The 18703-nt window shown below is 33.9% G+C and overlaps 1 protein-coding gene across 4 annotated transcripts in view; it reads left to right on the forward strand.

Moving 5' to 3' along the window:
- The window catches only part of EPHA5 (EPH receptor A5), a 358795-nt gene that overhangs the window by 176729 nt on the left and 163363 nt on the right, over positions 1-18703 (forward strand). For all 4 annotated transcript variants that reach the window (XM_017863470.1, XM_017863467.1, XM_017863469.1 and 1 more), the window contains exons 4-5: positions 4468-4623; positions 9224-9559. In XM_017863470.1, coding sequence (XP_017718959.1) covers positions 4468-4623; positions 9224-9559 — 492 coding nt within the window. The remainder of the gene's footprint in view (positions 1-4467; positions 4624-9223; positions 9560-18703) is intronic.

The following is an 18703-nucleotide window of genomic DNA, read 5'->3' on the forward strand; positions in this document are numbered from 1 at the left end:
GGGTAAAATATATTGGAGATATTAAAAGTAATTTAATTTAAAATATTACAAAAATCAATACAATTTTCCAGTTTAATTTTTTTATTTTTGTAATTTTGAGGAACTTTAAACAATTTCTCATAAAATTGTACAGCAAATTTCTAAATAGGTGCTAAATAGATGGCTCAAAGGCTTAAAGGATAAATAGGGAAAGAACATGTATTCTTGCAGATTAGCACATATACTATGGAAATGGTTGCATTTAAAAAATGAGCCTTCAAGCATGGGTAGAAATAATTATTAAACATGATTTTCTGTCCCCAGGAGGTTGCCACAATAGTCTCATAAAACATGTCAACAGGGGTGCATTTTTTTGTCTTCTACTCTTTGCCCAACTTAAATGACTGGCATAGTGTTTTCTAAATGATATTTAGGTAATATACAGACATCGTATGAAACAACTTTGCTTCAGAAGCTTCATTTGTTTTAATAAACCATATTGGGTTGGTATTTAAATAAATTTTACTACTTATCTAGATAATTATTTCTTAAATATTGTCATGATTAAAATGTAAAATGTCAATTTTGCCTCCATCATTATTTATTATTATTATTTATTATTCCACCCATGAAATACACTGTAGCTTCATGGGTGTCAAGAACATTTTTTTTTTCCTCACACAGTCCAAACATGTTTTGTCACAGTTCTTGACAGAAAGTGTGCACTCAAAATCAAATTATATCTTCAGTGTCTTCCAAATGCTTTCAGACTACATTCAAATCTCTTATTGTGGACTACAAGCTTTTCAAAAGAAAAAAAAAAAGATTATACATGTATTTATTTACATGTCTTGTCTTTTGGCCCAAACTGCTTTTCCTGCAGTTTTCAGAGGCAGAGAAGAAGACTTTCTCAAATACAGGAAATAAGTAGACTGGTATGGATGGAGACAATGAGTATGGTGGGAGACCGCCTTTAAAGAGTTTTAAATATTACTTGGAAACTTATAGGCTATCCTATCATTTTCTACTGAAAATATCTGGAGTTTCCTAAAAGGGGACATGTCAAATATTGCTGAGAAGTAAGTATGGCAAGAAAGTAACTGCAATCTTAACAAAAGTAGTTTTCATTGAGAAGTGTCAATGGAGTGGAGTGAGTCATCCTGTGATTTACAATGAGGAATGACAGATGTATGTATGTATGGACAATAATTTAAGAAATCATATCCTGAAAGTGGAACAAAACTGGGAAAATTGGTATCACGTGAGGTTGATAGTTTTGTTGTTTGTTTTGTTCTGCTTTGTTTTGAGCATCTCAAAAGAATTGTAGCTACTCGGAAGCTTCATCTCAAAGAGCAGAGTGGGGTTCCTAATTCAAATACAGATATCTTCATTTGATATGAACAAGGATACATTTTATTTTATTTTGATAGAAATAAATGTAGAGAAGATGGGTACCATGACATATAGGTTTGGAGATTTGGTGGTATGAAAATGAGTAAGTTTCTTTCTGACAACTTTTATTTTCTCAAGACAAATGATTGCATCAGCTGATAGTAACAGAAACAGAGTTCATAAGGTGTTTGAAGTAAGAGGAGACACTACGAGAAAATCCTGTTGATGTTGGAAATGAAATTAACTAAGGGAATAATATAACTTTGTCTAGAAGGGTTCTATGACCCCTTGGAATTTAGGATCACGATTTGAAGGTGATGAATAATTACAGTTTATGATATTTTCTTGGATAATATTGAACCACACAGTTTTTTTTTTCTCTTTCTAAAAATCTATTTGCATTACTTCAACCACCTGAAATTAAATAATGCCTTAGATATTACTCATTATCTTCTCCAACACATTTCATGTCCTGTTCTCTGAGAAAATGGCACCAGTATTTTCTGTGAAGTTTAAGTCAAATGCCTTACAGTCACTCTTACAATTTTCCACTAAGTCATCTAACCCATTAAATACATCATGAAATCTAGTTGATTTTACTCCATTCTCATTTATTGAATTCACCCTGTTTTATTGATCAATACTGGAACCACTCAGGTTAAGTGATATTGTTTCTTTCTGGACCAATGCAATAGAAACAAACGAGCTATTTGCCTCTGTTCTTGCTTTTTTACCCAGGCTGCTGTGTAATGATCTCATAAACACTACTTTGATCTCATTATTCCCTGGCTTAATAACTTTGCAGTTACTGTGAATATATACAATTTTCATTTGTCAGTTAAACCTTAATAAAGCTGGAGTGAGGGGAATTTTCCAATAACCTCCCTTTGCCTATAAAATAAAGTATCAAATATCTAATAAAATATATAAGGTTTTTGTGGCCTGGTGCTCTCTGTCCTGTTTAAACTTGACTCTTCCACTTTATTCTGACTATCTTCCTGATCAATTCTTTAGTATCTTCCATTTCTTTATTTGTTCTCCACCTGATGTAGTCCTTTGCAAGGATTTCTCCCTTTGGTACTGATACACTCTAACTCAAATAATTTTCATAGTCATTCAAATATAAGCAGAAACTCAGCTTCCTGAGGGAAGTCTCCGTAAATAATCCAGATTAAATTGAGTATCTATGTTTACTGCTATAGCTCTTTTTTCTTTTCCTAGTGTAGTAATATTTATAATATTTATGGAATACCTTTAAGATTCATAAAGGCAAGGCCATGTCTATCTCATTTACCTCTGAAGCCAGTCCAAGTAGAGTTACTGGCCCACTACACCTGTCGAAAACATCTTATTGAGCTGAGCAGAAAGATATATTTATCTATTTTTTACTTTGATTTATATTACTTTATATTTCCAAAGCTCCCTTGGGGGTTTGAACAGCAGTGTTATATGTGATATAATATAAAGTGTTTAAGTTAAGAGACATTCATTAAAAGAAATGACTTTTGTTTCATGAATGGTAAATGAATTCCAAATACTTAGAACATATGAATTGACACTTCATGTCTTTGAAAGCAAATACTGTTTAAAGTGAGAATGGTTTTACTAAAAGGATAAAAGAAGAAAAATTGAATAACTTAGCTAAGTATGGTATAGGCTGCTACAGCAATCCTATTATAAGAAAAATAATATTTTAAATCTTCTCCTAATCATTTAACTACAAGAATGTCCCTAATACTATCAAAAAGCTCTTCTTATCTTTCAAATACCTTCACATTCTCTCAGAATTTATAAGAGCGTTAAGGCTTTACTATCACTATAATTAGATCTACTGAAAAGAGTACCTTCTCAATTTTGCCAGTTCCTGATTATTCATGGTGATGGCAGAGAGCCTTAGCATGGATTACTAAAACATGAAATCATTTATAGCATATGAAAGTTGGTCCCAATTCATTATATCTATCAGAAATTTCTACTGAAGTACAAGTTCACCTTTGAGCTTCAGCAAATATGCGTGATACTTCAGTATATGTAGTGAGCTTTGAAAACAGAAAAACATAGTTGATTAACTTTCTGTAAAGTAAGCTATACAAAGCATTCAGACCATCAGTTTGGTAGTCTTCAAGTGACCCATACTGAACAATCAGCATATTAAAGTTTGGCTTTTTAGCCATTGAGAAATAGGAATAATATGAACATGTAGAAAATCCACAGAATACAAAGATTTACTGCACATTTACCTGATGATAAGCTTAGAAATGCTCACAGAAATATCAGAAAACATTTTCTTTATGCGATTCTTAATAGTTCAGTTATAACACTCATGCCACTCCATTTATTCATTCACACATTTCATAGAACTTTTTGAACGCTTTTTGTGGTCAAACACTGGAAAAAGTAAGTGCAAAACTAAATAAGACATAATGTTTGAGCTTAAGAAATCATTATAATTTGTATAGTAAATAAGCCTTTCTGATATTAGAATGGATAAATGTTGAATCAGTAGGTGTCTCAAAGAAAAGTTATAAAAGAAGTAAATGTAAAAAAAAAGTCAAAATTTGACTCCCCTGAAATCAAAATAATATAGTTGATATATCAGGTCATCTATGCATTTTCCCCAATCTAACAGAATTTATGAGGCATTTAGCACATACTAATTAATTTATTTATTATTCAATAACAATGTTGTGTGCCTACTTTGTATCACACCATTTTAGCAGTACCTGGAATAATATGTATTTCTTCAATATAGTTGTAGTAATGATAGAGTCAGTGAAAATCATACACAAAGCACTGTTTTAAATACATATAAGTATTTGCCTTTTATCAATATAATTCCTTATAAGCTCCTGTAGCATAAAAATCATTACGAGTATGTATTTTCCATAAATGTTTAAGTACTTTAAATAAATATTTGATTATTTGAATGAATGGCCTGGTATTTATTATCCAGAAGCTTATGAAAAATTCTTGAAATTGATGCAAAGATTGTGTTATCTGTAATCTGCGTATGCTAGTCAAAATAATGACATTATTCACAAAACAAACACTGCATCTGTTCCAGGCAAAAGCTTAGTCTCTTATTTCTTTTGACAGTGTGCAGACCTGGGTTCTTCAAAGCCTCACCTCACATCCAGAGCTGCGGCAAATGTCCACCTCACAGTTATACCCATGAGGAAGCTTCAACCTCTTGTGTCTGTGAAAAGGATTATTTCAGGAGAGAGTCTGATCCACCCACAATGGCATGCACAAGTAAGGAAACCCACGGATATTTAGTAATGCTAACTTTCACCAGTTTTGAGGAAACAGCACGATGGAGCCTGTTATATTCTAGTAATATTTCCCCCTAAAACAGGCATAATGTTTAATCTTCTCTATACAGTTTTCATCCATTTTCAGTCTCCTTGAATAAGAACTGAAAAGTCTGAGTTTCTTTTATCACTCATTGTTAGAAGCATCCATTTTCCCTAACTTCAAATTCAACAGCTGAGACACAGATACAGAATTTTTTTCTTTTATTTTGTGGCTTATTTCAGTGTTCATGCTAGCTAAACATAACAACATAACTTTGATAATCTAATTCCCAGTTTACATTAAAACCTCTTCTTCCTTCCTCCTTCCTCCTCCTTCTTCTTCCTCCTCTTCTTCTTCTTCTTCTTTTCTTCCTCTTCTTCTTCTTCTTCTTCTTCTTCTTCTTCTTCTTCTTCTTCTTCTTCTTCTTCTTCTCCTTCTTCTTCTTCGTCCTCTTCCTCTTCTTCTCCTTCCTTCCTCCTTCCTCCTTCCTCTTCTTCCTCTGCCAGTTTTCTCATCACAAAATTATGTAGCTAATGGAGCCTTCACCAACTTGTTCTAAACTGCCCCAATAAGTCACTGAGAAAGTAATTTATGAAAGAACACAGGAAATATTTCAAAACATAGAGAACTGGGAGTGGCAAATCAGATTTAGATCAGAGTCATATGTACACCAACTTTTTTGCTAGGGTTCTCAAGCAACGGTCATGTTTCTTGTCAGTGAGTGTCCTTAACTATTATTTAATAGATTTGGTGATCTTAAGTAGAGTAGATGAATAGTAAACATTTAATTCCAACATTTGCAGTAGATGTAGCCACATCTTTCAACATTTTTTTGTTTTCTATATATTTGGTTTTCCATATATTTCTGAGAATGTAACACATTTACGCATTTATTTGCTTGACGACATTACTTTCAGTTTTTCCACAAGCAAAGTCTTTGTAGCGAATCAAGCAAAAACAGAAAATTAAAGAGGAGAGTGAATCCCTCCCTCCTCATATCGTTTAATTTCCATGAACTGCCTGGATTTACTATTTTAGGTTCTAGGAAGTTGTGGCTGCTTTCAAAGGTGTTCACAAAAGCTTGAAATGTTAGTATCCATTTCTAAATTTAAAGAAGCAGTGCAGAATTTTTATGTTATCAAATAATCACAAACTGAAATTTTATCTGAATTTCATGGTGTCTAAATTTCATAGTGTCAATGAAACACATTTTTGGATTTCCTTAAATCATTGCTAGTAATTAGTTTTACATTCTGAAGACCATTCTTTTTATCCCAAGGTTGATGACTTTACAGGTTAGATGATTACTAGTGAAAAGTAATTTCCTCTTCAAATGAATAAATACCATTTTTATATATGTGCTTTTGTAAGGATACATATGAATGGGGAAGATATAAGCTATGATTGAATGTGATGCATTTTGGTTGCAGTGGAGATTCAAATAATTATTTTGCTTATGAGAGCAAATGAATGTCCAAATAAGGAAAATGTTGTCTAGACAACAGAGTGGTAAATTAAAGAGAAAAACCATGTTTTGAATTGTCTTTCAAATTTTATTAATTTTCTAATTAGAATTTTCTTTAAGTGGCCTACCCTTTTCTTTCTTTTTTTCAGCATAAATGTGAACCTCCTTTTCTGTAAATTTGTTAGGTTTGGAAATGGGGTTGGGTCGTGAGGGGGGAAACTGCTTTGGTGGCAAGGACTGCTTAGCACTGTTTTAGGACCAAAGCCCACAGTCGGGCTTCATATTTCTTAGTTTCCGGGTGTGTGAATTTCTAATACTGTGTTGTCAAATGAGCACTAATTTGTATGCATTTCTAAAAAAAAAAAAAATAGGACTCATGTACAAGACCTTTATAATACATAATCTATGAGTGTGTGCGTATGTTTTTAGTTGCATTCATAATACCACAATTACTGCATACGATTTCCTTATCACTTGATAGATGTTCAGATGAAGATCTTGAGCTTCAGTGTGCCTTTGGCTCTTTGGAATTGAATATATATCTCCAACTTCAATTTTTTTTTTAGTAGAATATGCAAAGTTTTAAAATCTATACAACAACATTTTATAAGCCTACAGAAAAAAAATCAAACGAAAATAAAACCAAAAATTCTGATGAATCTGCTTAAATTAAGGGTTCGTCTCAGGTCTACTTTGGTTCACACATCATATCTATGATTAGGGCAGTGGAATGTTATCACATGTTTTTTATAGGTGCATGTTAGTTCGAGCTTCCACTATTTACCTCTACTTTAGGGTCTCACTTGAGTTTGAGTTTCCTTTCGACTTTAAAGTTGTTTGTGCCTCCATCCTAGCTGTTAGTAGAAGAGTCAGAAGAAAAGGAGGATTCAGCTGCTGATTCATTTTTATAGATTTAGAGGAAATGTGTTAAATGCAAGGATTTTCAGTTGACAGAAATAAAAAAAAAACACACATAGAAGTTAGACATTGCTCTACCTTAGAGATATTTCTCAGAGGTTAATCCTGTAATTTTTTATCTTAAATTTCATTTTGTGTATAACTTTGTATTATTAAATAAGCTAAAGTGTGTAGTAAACAAGAACACGTGTATTTCCAGAAATACCATTTAACCCAGCAATCCCCTTACTGGGTATATACCCAAAGGATTATAAATCATTCTACTATAAAGACAAATGCACAAGTATGTGTATTGCAGCACTGCTTACAATAGTAAAGCAAAACAAATACAATCCAAATGCCCATCAATGATAGACTGGATATTTCCATCTTAAGAAATTATTTCAGCTTAAAGGGTACTGTTTTATATTAAAGTATATGAGATGACAGGTATGGCAAAATTCATAGGATTCCACCTTAAATATGGTCAAGGTAGGGATTTTTTTTTTTTTTTTTTTGCAAAGATGTCGTTTTTAGTTAAGGGGTTCTTTCATTTCAATGACATTTTGGCCTGGTGCGGTGGCTCACGCCTGTAATCCCAGCACTGTGGGAGGCCCAGGCAGGTGGATCACTTGAGGCCAGGAGTTAGAGACCAGCCTGGCCAATATGGTGAAATCCCATCTCTATTAAAAATACAAAAATTATCCAGGCATGGTGGGGTGCCCCTGTAATCCCAGCTACTCAGGAGGCTGAGGCAGGAGAGTCATTTGAACCCAGGAGGTGGAGGTTGCAATGAGCCAAGATCACTCCACTGCACTTCAGCCTGGGCGACAGAGAGAGACTCTGTCTCTAAATAAATAAATAATTAATTAAATGACATTCTATCCAGCTAAATCTTAAATACCAGTTAGCTTTGTATCACTTTTAAAACAATCCCTCAAAAGTCATGACTTAATAAATGTTAGTTAAAAATTGTTAATTTTGATATTTAGAACAGACAATGCATATTAGGATAACAGATCACCCTAAGTAGCTTAATTTATGCTTATGAACCGTTCAACTACCACCATACTCCATTTTATTATCTGTATAAGGAGAGGTGTCTAAATTGTCTCTGGAACAAATATAAATGTATTTTCTCTTTGAGATTATCCAATAATATAGCATTAACAGCTGACTGAAGTTTTAACTAAATATCTAAACATTGACTATATTGTTAGAAATTACCTAATTAATTTTTGATCTCTCTATTATGCTAATCAAGTTCAGGAATAATTAAAATAATATACAAATAAGATATGGTTACCCTTAACATATGAAATTTGTAAAGCAATTCTGATCATGGATTTCATTACTCATATTTTAGTGGAAATATTCCATCTTATTGAAATAAGATGATTCTGAACATAAAATATGTTTTAAAAGCTACACCCAGTTTCCATTAAGCTATATACAAAAAAATAAAGTGTACAAGAAATACATCATGAACTTAGGAAAGTTTCACTCCTAATATCTATTAGTAGCTGACGTGCTATGAGTCTATGAAAATATTTGTGTTAAATGTATTTCTTTTCTAATTTTGGTAGGTTATTGGAAGTTGAAATTTGTTCTATTGATCCTTCAAAATCTGAACACTTTTATTCATCCTATTGTAGTCCTTTTGAGGGTTATTTTAAAAATAAATTTTAGATTTTCAATTAAGTAAAATTCACAACTTGCAGAACTGTAATATAAAAACAACATCAAAGTAAAATATGTTTAATTGCAAATTATAATTTTGACCATTNCAAATTTCTAAGTAGATACTTCGTGTTTACTTTGTAGGTTGCAAGGGTTAGCATCAATGAGGAAACATTCAGTTCAATCCCCAAGAAACTCACCAGTTTTTAAATATATAATTTTATTTAATAGTAGTTGTGCATACCTCATTTTACTCCATAATTGATTACACATACATGAAGCAACACATTCTTCTTTTACTGAACTAACGTTATAACAATGCCAAAATAAGTCATTTCCATAGGGAATAAACCCCACTATTGTTCTTACAAAATTGTGAAAACAAAACTACAAATTACGACTTAAAGGATTTATTGCAAATCTATTTTTTCCTTCAGACCAGGAATTGCTGTGGTAAATAATGCCTAATTAATATCATCTTAAATTATGTTTTTCTTACTTTACTTTGCAAACCAGGACCCCCCTCCGCTCCTCGGAATGCCATCTCAAATGTTAATGAAACTAGTGTCTTTCTGGAATGGATTCCGCCTGCTGACACTGGTGGAAGGAAAGATGTGTCATATTATATTGCATGCAAGAAGTGCAACTCCCATGCAGGTGTGTGTGAGGAGTGTGGCGGTCATGTCAGGTACCTTCCCCGGCAAAGCGGCCTGAAAAACACCTCTGTCATGATGGTGGATCTACTCGCTCACACAAACTATACCTTTGAGATTGAGGCAGTGAATGGAGTGTCCGACTTGAGTCCAGGAGCCCGGCAGTATGTGTCTGTAAATGTAACCACAAATCAAGCAGGTAAGTGCCATGCCCAACCAAGTTGTGTATGTTAGGCCTAGTTCTGTCAATTATTTCCATAGCTGAGGGCCAAGTTGACTGAAATCTATGTGAGAACTTTCCATTAACCGGAAGGTCAGGACTTAAAGTATAACACATCAAAAATGCTTTTGCAGTTTTAAACAAATAAAAGCTAAAGATTTGTTAGAAATCCCATTTACAGAAAAAAAAAACACATTTTTTTAATTGATTTTTTTCATTAGAAATACATTTCTGTATCAAATCCATTTGAAGTAAAATTTATCTCATATAATTTCATAGCAGTCATTTTTATAGCTCAAATCTATTTTTTTGTTTCCTTGAATTTTTAAAAACTCATTAATTTAGCATGTGATCAGGCAGGTTTTATTTGCTTGTTTATTTGCTTGCTTGGCAACACAGATGAATTTTCCTTTCAGATCATAAATCTTTTCATATTATTTCAACTATTGTAGCAAAAATGCATGCAATGAAATTTTCTTTGCTAAGTTCATTTATCAAAATTAGAATAACTATGAACTATTATGCAACCACCTGAAAACATTTCTATATTCCATATGGAAATTTTGGAATGAGTAGGAAGTAATTATTAGAGTAGGGAATACAGTCCTGTTTGAGCTACTGATTTCCCTATATTTTACCCTCAAATGTTCACTTTTAAGCAAATTAACATGGAAGACTTCTTTCCTAGCAAGATAAAAACCAAAGATAAACTACAGCTAATTTAATAATTCAACCCACTATGTAGCAAGAGTCCTTTTAAATCTAAGAGTAATTTGTAGCATGTTTTGTCCATCAACAGGTATCTGGGAGGGGAAGAAAAAGGCATTAAAAGCCAAAATTTGTACCTTTCCTTTATCAATTGGCTACAACTCTTAGTCCAAAGTGTAGTGACCTCGTCATCTCCTTAGAACTTCAGGTGGGCTTTGGTCAGTGAGCACATCCTTGCCACCAGTACTCACAAAGAAATAGGGCATGTTTGTCTGAATGAAATCAGGCTGACTTTATACAGTATTAGTATAAGTTTGTAGGTCGTGGAATGCTAGCCTTGATGAGGGAATGCTGTTGGTTACAAAGTCTCAGAAAAAATAATTAATATGAATTGTTGAATACCTCAAGTAAATCAAATGGTTATATCCTAAAAATAACAAAATGCATGCAGCTGAGTTCATAGTTGCTGCTGACTGATAAAGCTGAGGGAAACATTCAAAATTAGCCCGGATTGTGTGAAGCATGTGATTAACGTAATAGGAATTATTCTATACTCTGCATGTTCTTAGCCACATTGAATACTTGTCTGCAGCGTTTTTTTTTCCATTAGAAAATATAACGCACACATATAAGCCACTTTCCCCAGTGAATCGTTTATATTTTTTACCATTTACTACCTAACCTAAGGTGAAACTAATAGAAGTGCTAAAGAGCTGGACAGGAATAGTGAAAATCAATTTTTCCCTCAGCATAGGCTCAGCTGCAGGCAATGCTAGCATGTGTTGACTTTTCATCACCGTACCTAGACATCAGGAGTGTTCAGTAAATGCAAACTCTCTTCCCATTTTAGAAAAAATATTGGCTTGAAACCTTTGGCTTCAGCTTTCTTATGCAACATCTTTCAACTTTACTTGATTCTATGTATGAATCTTCCACCAACATATTGTAAGCATATTGAACAATCACTAAGAGTGGTGTTCCTTCAGAAGAATATTCTCCAGCTTGCATACCCTTAAATTATTTGAAAGGTATTCCTTTGATAAACTAGATAGAGGAAATAACTGTCGATTTTTTAATGATGTACTCAACAAATATTTGCTATAGTTGTCTTCAACTTGCTGGCCTCTTCAACCTCAAAAGTATATTATTTGAAATTTCAATACCTTAAATACCAAAAAAGATGAATTTTTATCCAGGTGTTCAATTCATAGGTGTCTTGTAAAACACATTTTTATATTCAGAGCAGACAATTTTCTTGATTTTTGGTTGCTATTCATTCGCATTCTCACAGTATACTCTAACATTATGAAAACCTACCCAAAACATCAAAATAAGATTCTTCTCAGTATCAGCATTCCAGAACCACTAAGTCTCACTTTATACAAAAATTATGGAAACTTCTAATTATAACCACCCAATGGGTTCTTCTTGCCCGCTCCCCAGAGAGAGTCAATTGATCAAGACAGGTAAATTGCAACAGAAAAAGAGTTTAATACATGTAGAGCCAGCTAAGCAGGAAACCAGAGTTTTATTATTACTCATATCAGCTCCCCCAAAAGTCAGAGGCTAGAGTTTTTTAAAGATAGTTTGGTGGGTAGGGGTCTAGGGAATGGGGAATGCTGATTTGTTGGGTCCGGGATGAAATCATAAGAAGCTGAATCTGTCCTCCTGCAGATTCAGTTCCTGGGTGATGGCTACAAGACCAAATGAGCTAGTTTAAGCTTTCTGTATGATGCCAACTGATCCATCAGAATGCTACAGGGTCTGAGAAATATCTTGAACACCAATCAAAGGTCTTAAAATAGCAATGTTAGCCATGGGAGCCACTGGGGAGATTAGGAATCCTGTGGATTCTGACTGCATGACACCTGAGTCATAATTTTTAATCTTGTGGCTAATCTGTTAGTTTTGCAAAGGTTATCTGGTCCCTAAGCAAGGAGAGGATTTGTTTCAGAGAGGAATTATTATCACTTTTGTTTAAAAGCTAAATTATAAACTAAATTCCCCCCAAAGTTATTTCGGTCTATCCCCAGGAATGAACAAGGGCAGCCTGGAGGTTAAAGGAAAGATGGAGTCAATTAAGTAAGATCTCTTTAACTGTCATAATTTTCTCACTGTTTGTATTAGTCTTCTTCCACTGCTATAAATACCTGAGACTGGGTAATTTATGAAGAAAAGAGGTTTAACTGGCTCATGGTTCTGCAGACTGTACAAGAAGCACAGCAGCTTCTGCCTCTTGTGAGGCACCAGGAGGCTTCCAATTACAGCAGAAAGCAAAGAAGGAGTGAGTCATCTCACATGGTGAGAGCAGGAGTACAAGAGAGGGGAAGGTGCTGCACACTTTAAACAACCAGACCTTTTGAGAACTGACTATCATGAGAAAGTACCAAGGATATGATGCTAAACCATTCACAAGAAACTGCCCCCATGATCCAATCACATCCCAGGAGGCCCCACCTCCAACACTGGGAATTACATTGAACATGAGATTTGGGCAGGGACACAGGCCCAGGTCATATCACTGTTATCATCTCTGCAAAGTGATTTCAGAATAACTCCTAAAATGTCTTAAGTTTAATGCCACCACGGCAAAACACTTTTCAAGTCCCCAAATTGCAGAAAGTGGATTGTAGTAGGTTTTAATGCCTAAACATCTTTTAAGAATTAAATTGAATAAAGTTATCTTCACCATATGTGGTTGTTATACAAAACTTCCTTAAGCAGATTTTAAATTTAGTTTTGAGATCCTCTAAAGATTGTTTTCAGAGAAATATGTTTCTTTCTTAAATAATTTATTTCAAATTTATAATTAGCCTCAACAGTTGAGTTGATATTTTCTGATTGATTTTGTAGGGGCACAAGAAATGTATCCCTTTTGCCCTTTCTGTAAGTTTGCTGAGATGACTGAAAATAGACAGCTTAATAGGGAAAAACATCCATAATAAATTCATTAACATGCACACAGATGTAAGACTCAAAGAAGGGCCAGATGGTTGACGCTTAAATACCTTCTTCATATAGGGAAGGGAATGGTGGGGGGTGTAAATGCGGAAATGAACCATCTCAATGAACTATGACCTGGGACAAATTTTCTCTGACTTCTGGGGGAACCAGTAATGAGAAGATGAGGGGAGGAACTTCAAACTTCACTGTGAACAAAGATTTTCTTATTATGCAAATAAAGTCTCCCAGGTAATCTCTGGGAGGTGTCCTTAGAATAATAAACAAAAAGTCTGTCTGGGCATGGTGATGACTTTTAGTCTCTTCTCTTTTCTTTTCTGGTGGTTAATGTTTCCTGATTATTTGATGAGATTTCCAGGAAGGATGCTTTAAGACAATCACATTGTTTTTGACACGGAGTTTCCCTTAGTCAAATAAGGAAATTTCAGTGAGAGTCCCTCCCTGCAATTGTGAGATGTAGGGGACAGGGAAGAAACAAGAGATTAGAAAGTTTTTGCTTCAGAGGTAACACTTAAGGCCTTCTGATTTCTGTTAATTCAAAGTGCTCATCATACCAAAGCACAATTCTTTGTGATATTTCTCTCTGCACTCCAGCAATATATTTCTGTGTGTGTGATAGCAATGAATGTCCAGATTCAAAATTGGATTAAAAAGGTATAAGGAAAAATAGTGTGTATTCAAGTTGAAAATTTTGCGTTAGGCTGATAGTCTATAGAAGTGATTAAATGATTTATAAATGTATACATAGTATTTAGACATTTTCGAAACAATTATATCATTATGGAGTCTAGGAACTTGTTTTTAGGGGAAGCTATCTGGATTAAAACAATACTTTTTTGCATGTAATAATCAAGCTACAAAATGTAAAGGAAAAGCTAAATACTAGAATTGGTTCAAATTTACAGTTCTTGTCAAATGTGGTTATAATAATTTTATTGACCAGAAAGAATTACAAAATTGTGAGAATTTTCTTGGTAAAGAAAAATAAGCAAATATAAAGGGGGAGAAAAGCAATAAAAAAGTAGATGTTACATAATATAAAGAAATAGTGGCTATGATGAAGGGAAAAATGATAAGAAAATAAAATGTGAATATGTTAGTTATATAAAGAAGTCTTTAATCAATTACAAAGGGAATAAAAGATAAATAGCAGATAAAAAATTAGCGGATAAAATAGTGGATATGCAAATAGTGGATATACAAATTAGAGGATAAAACAGTGGATATGTATAGTGTTCATTATTAAGCTACTAATCTTATAAAATGAATAAAATTATTGAGTTCCTTAAGTTTTCTAATGAGTATGTCATATATAATACATTCTTACACAAAATTGATTTACACAAGATAGTCTTTCTTTGCCAAATAATATTTAGATTTATTTACATAACAACACTTCTGTTGTTCTGTTATATTCTTTTAGGACTTCTGAAATGTATCTATCCATACAGATAGATAAGAGACATATCAGCACATAGTGTAAAATTTTAAAATTCTGTTAAAAGCAGTTACTTTGGAAGTTTATCTTTTGCAAAATAGTGTGTATTTATGTTTTCTATAAATATATTTGTTTTATTTTAAAATAATTGTACACTAGGCATTTTTAAGCTTAAGCTTAAAGCTCTTTTAATATATATACATGTATATTTTGTCCCAACAGAAAATAAGCTCATTCTAACCACAAAGCCAAAATTACAAATAATTTACATGCCAAGGTACAGAATTCTAATCCTTGACCGAAGCAGACAGATTTTAATTGCTTTGAATGTAGGCTCAGACTCTTGGAACCTTTTTCCAGAGGGCTATTTGACATGCTATGGATATCAAAATGCAGCAAACTTACACCTTACCTTGGAGGGCATGTTTCAAGCTCTCCCAGACTATCAGAAATATCACCAAGGTAGGTGTTACCTATATTTTCATGGGTTTTACTTCTTGGTTCTTGCACAAATATCTGGAGGACATTATAATCCCAGTTCACTGTGTCTTTTCAATTTGATGCCATCCTTGTAGTGGGTGAGCATGGTGTCTCATAAAATGTTGATATGATCAGTGTTCCCAAAGACTAAATCTGGCTGTAAAACTGGAAATTTCAGAGAATATTAGAACAATATGGTGAAAGCATACTGTTGTTTATGCAAAAAGCAGCAAATACTTGTTGGCAATCTCTGTTTACTGAGACGTGAACTTCTAAAAAGAAAAAAAATGGCCATTTGTTAGACTATTATTATAATATTGAGTGTCAGGGTCTTTGTTGATTTTCTTTAGTGAAGAAACCACATTGCCTGTACTTGAACCACCACCTAATTCAAGGTATTTTTGTTTTACAAGATTAATTTGTCTTCCATGTAGATTGAATAGGTAAGTTAAATCTGCCTATGTTTTCATAAGCACCAGCCTTTTTTCTTCCTTGTTCTTCATGATGGCTCTAGTTGAAACATTCTCCCAGGGATCTATGTTTACTGTTTTTGTAGGAGAGAGTTGCTTAGTGGTCTTTAGTTTGGCCATTAGTAGAGTTTGACAGCAGCTTTGACTTCAGGGGCTACTGCGATAAAAAGACATTTCTTCCAGTTACAGTATAAATCTTCCAAATACACACCAAAGATCTGGTAAAACAATCAAAAGCTGAAATGGAAGTATTACTGTATCAACTGTAATATGAACCCAAGACAAAATCCCATTCATCACATGACCCTAATAACCTCTACTTACGCAAATTTTTTTTAGTGATAATCTGAAGCCACCAAGATCAATGTTAGCTTGAAGGCAGTATTCAATAATCTGTGAAAGGACTGGGCATTTGCACCCACCTCCTTTCCTCCCTAATGTATTTAGAAATGGCAGGAGATGTCTTTCAGGAAAGCTAGAAGGAAGATGTGCAATACTAAGATATGATGCTATTGCAGAGTCCTTCTTCAAGAGTAACCACATTTCTCTGCATTAAGTGGCCATGGGGTAAGTAAACTAATTTAAGTGTGAAAACCATTGACAGGTCATGACTAATTAGGTCACTAAATTTATATTTTTACTTCCCAGACCTTGATATCATTGCCAAGGATCAGATGATTCATTAATTTAGTGTCTGCATGCTACAGTACTGTATATTTTACCAGTCATATCCTGCTACCTATTATGAGATCCATGCCCACCCTCATTCCAGTGGTAAGGTACTCCTAAACCCTAAAGAAATGAAATCACTTGAGTGTAGCTTCAATGTCTGTGTTCCCGGTATAGAATATATAAATTATAGAGGTTTTTTGTTTTGTTTTGTTTTAAGATAACATTGTTGTGCTCATCATTCTTTTTTATTGTTATGGTGAGGAGAGTATCTTCTGAGCTCTTTCTGAAAATTTAATCAGTGGGTGATTTCACAGGTTTTTTTTTTCTGTTTTGTTTTGCTCTCGTAGCCCAGGCTGGAGTGCGATGGCACAATTTTGGCTCACCGCAACTTCCGCCTCCTACGTTCAAGCACTTCTCCTGCCTCAGCCTCCTGAGTAGGTGGGATTGCAAGTGCCCACCACCACACCCAGCTAATATTTGTATTTTTAATAGAGACAGGGTTTCTTCATTTTGGCCAGGCTGGTCTCGAACTCCTGACTTCAGGTGATCCACCTGCCTTGTCCTCCTAAAGTGCTGGGATTACAGGCACGAGCCACCACACCCAGCCCATTTAACAGGCTTTGAACAATAAATCCATCTTAACTTGCATACTTCAGTAGGTCATTGAATTCCTTGTACATTAAAAGGAGGAACTGCAAGTGTCTGAACTTTATTTAACTTAGCCTGTTTTTCAGTCCAGATTTTGATCAACTAATTGAAGAAGCATTTAGCACCTAAACCAGCTACCAGAAAGTAGCACATTGAATCTAGAATCTCTAATCAGATATTTATACAAGCTAGAATTAAAATTCTTTTTTGGTTCTATATCAGGAACACGTAAAATCAATTTTCACACATATTCCCCCATGCATTTTCAAATTTAGCTATAAAATCTTGCAAGTCTCATATTCAAGAAGCTTCCAGTCCTCAGCATTAACCAGATAATTGGTTCCCAAGAGGATGCTGGAATTTTGAGTTCAAATGGAATAATAGATTTGGTCAGAAAGAATATTGCTTTCCTCCATCAGTTAACCACCTTAAATAAGGTATGGATTTGATATTGAAGAAATGAAGGAGCAGCTTCCTCAGTCATGTGTTGGATAGCTGAATCTGCTAGCAAGAAGGATTCAGTAAGTTTTAGCAAAAGAGAAAATTTTCAGTCACCTGAATCCTCCTATTTATCCAAATATTCCAGTGCTCATGATTTAACCATTTTCCTTAGTCAATGGTCTAATTTTCTCAAAAGGCAAAACAATAAAGTAAATCATCTTTGTAATTCAGGAATTCATGGAAAAAGACTTGAGTTTTGATGTATAGCTATGTCATCCTTTCCACTATAAGAGACAAGAAGTGCCCTGATCATTTCAATGTGATTTAAACTAAGAATTTAATCTTGGAGATGGTTTATTTCTTTAAACTATGAAGTGCATTTAGACACAGCCGACCTTTGTTGAATTTCTTAAATTTCTCATGCCTTTATGGTGGAATCTGAACCACCAAAAGTATAATCTTCAATATTATTTGAGGTGAGCACAAGCAATGAGTTGCATGCCCCTATATGCCAGAAGTTGTCAGATTTCCATTCTTTAACACTGAATGGATCCTTGTTACAATGAAACACAGCAGTTTGATCACTGGTCCTATATTCCCCTTTCCTTAATAGACTTACCTACAACACTCCACTTCTGGGAATTATTATTATTATTATTATTATTATTATTAATGTTTGTATTCTTAGCTGCAAACAAAATATTCTCTGGTTAGTTGAAACAGAAAAGAGCATTAATAAAGGATATGAAGTGGCTCATAGACTCATTGAGAATAGATTCAAAGATTAGAATATAAATTTAGAGGAACAATGCATAAAACTACCACAGATCTGGCCTGATGAAGCTGAATATTGCGTGGCAGCTGTCGAGCAATGGATGGCAAGATTTTTATTTTATTGCAATTGCTATTGCCACAAGTAGCATTGCTGCTTCTGGATCTCAAACTTCAAAACTAAAAAGAAATCATCAATATTTCCACCAGCAACATCTTCATGTTTTTTCTTTCACTTTCACCAGCAGAAAGCCAAAAAAGAGAACTTCATGAAGAACGTGGTTTCTTAATTTGCCTATTTGAATCAAAATCTTGCCTGGGCCAGTTGGTTTGATGTATTTGAAGCCATATACCTTTATCTGAGGAGAAAGGGAAACTGGGTTTTTTGAATTCTGATATTTGTGTTGGAAAGACAGGCTTCATTACCAGAGCTTTTAAATATATAAATTGCCATTCAAAAGATAANTTTTTATTTTATTGCAATTGCTATTGCCACAAGTAGCATTGCTGCTTCTGGATCTCAAACTTCAAAAC

This window comes from Rhinopithecus bieti, unplaced genomic scaffold, assembly GCF_001698545.2.
Source record: "Rhinopithecus bieti isolate Rb0 unplaced genomic scaffold, ASM169854v2 scaffold_63560, whole genome shotgun sequence".
In the NCBI taxonomy this organism is placed as follows: domain Eukaryota; kingdom Metazoa; phylum Chordata; class Mammalia; order Primates; family Cercopithecidae; genus Rhinopithecus; species Rhinopithecus bieti.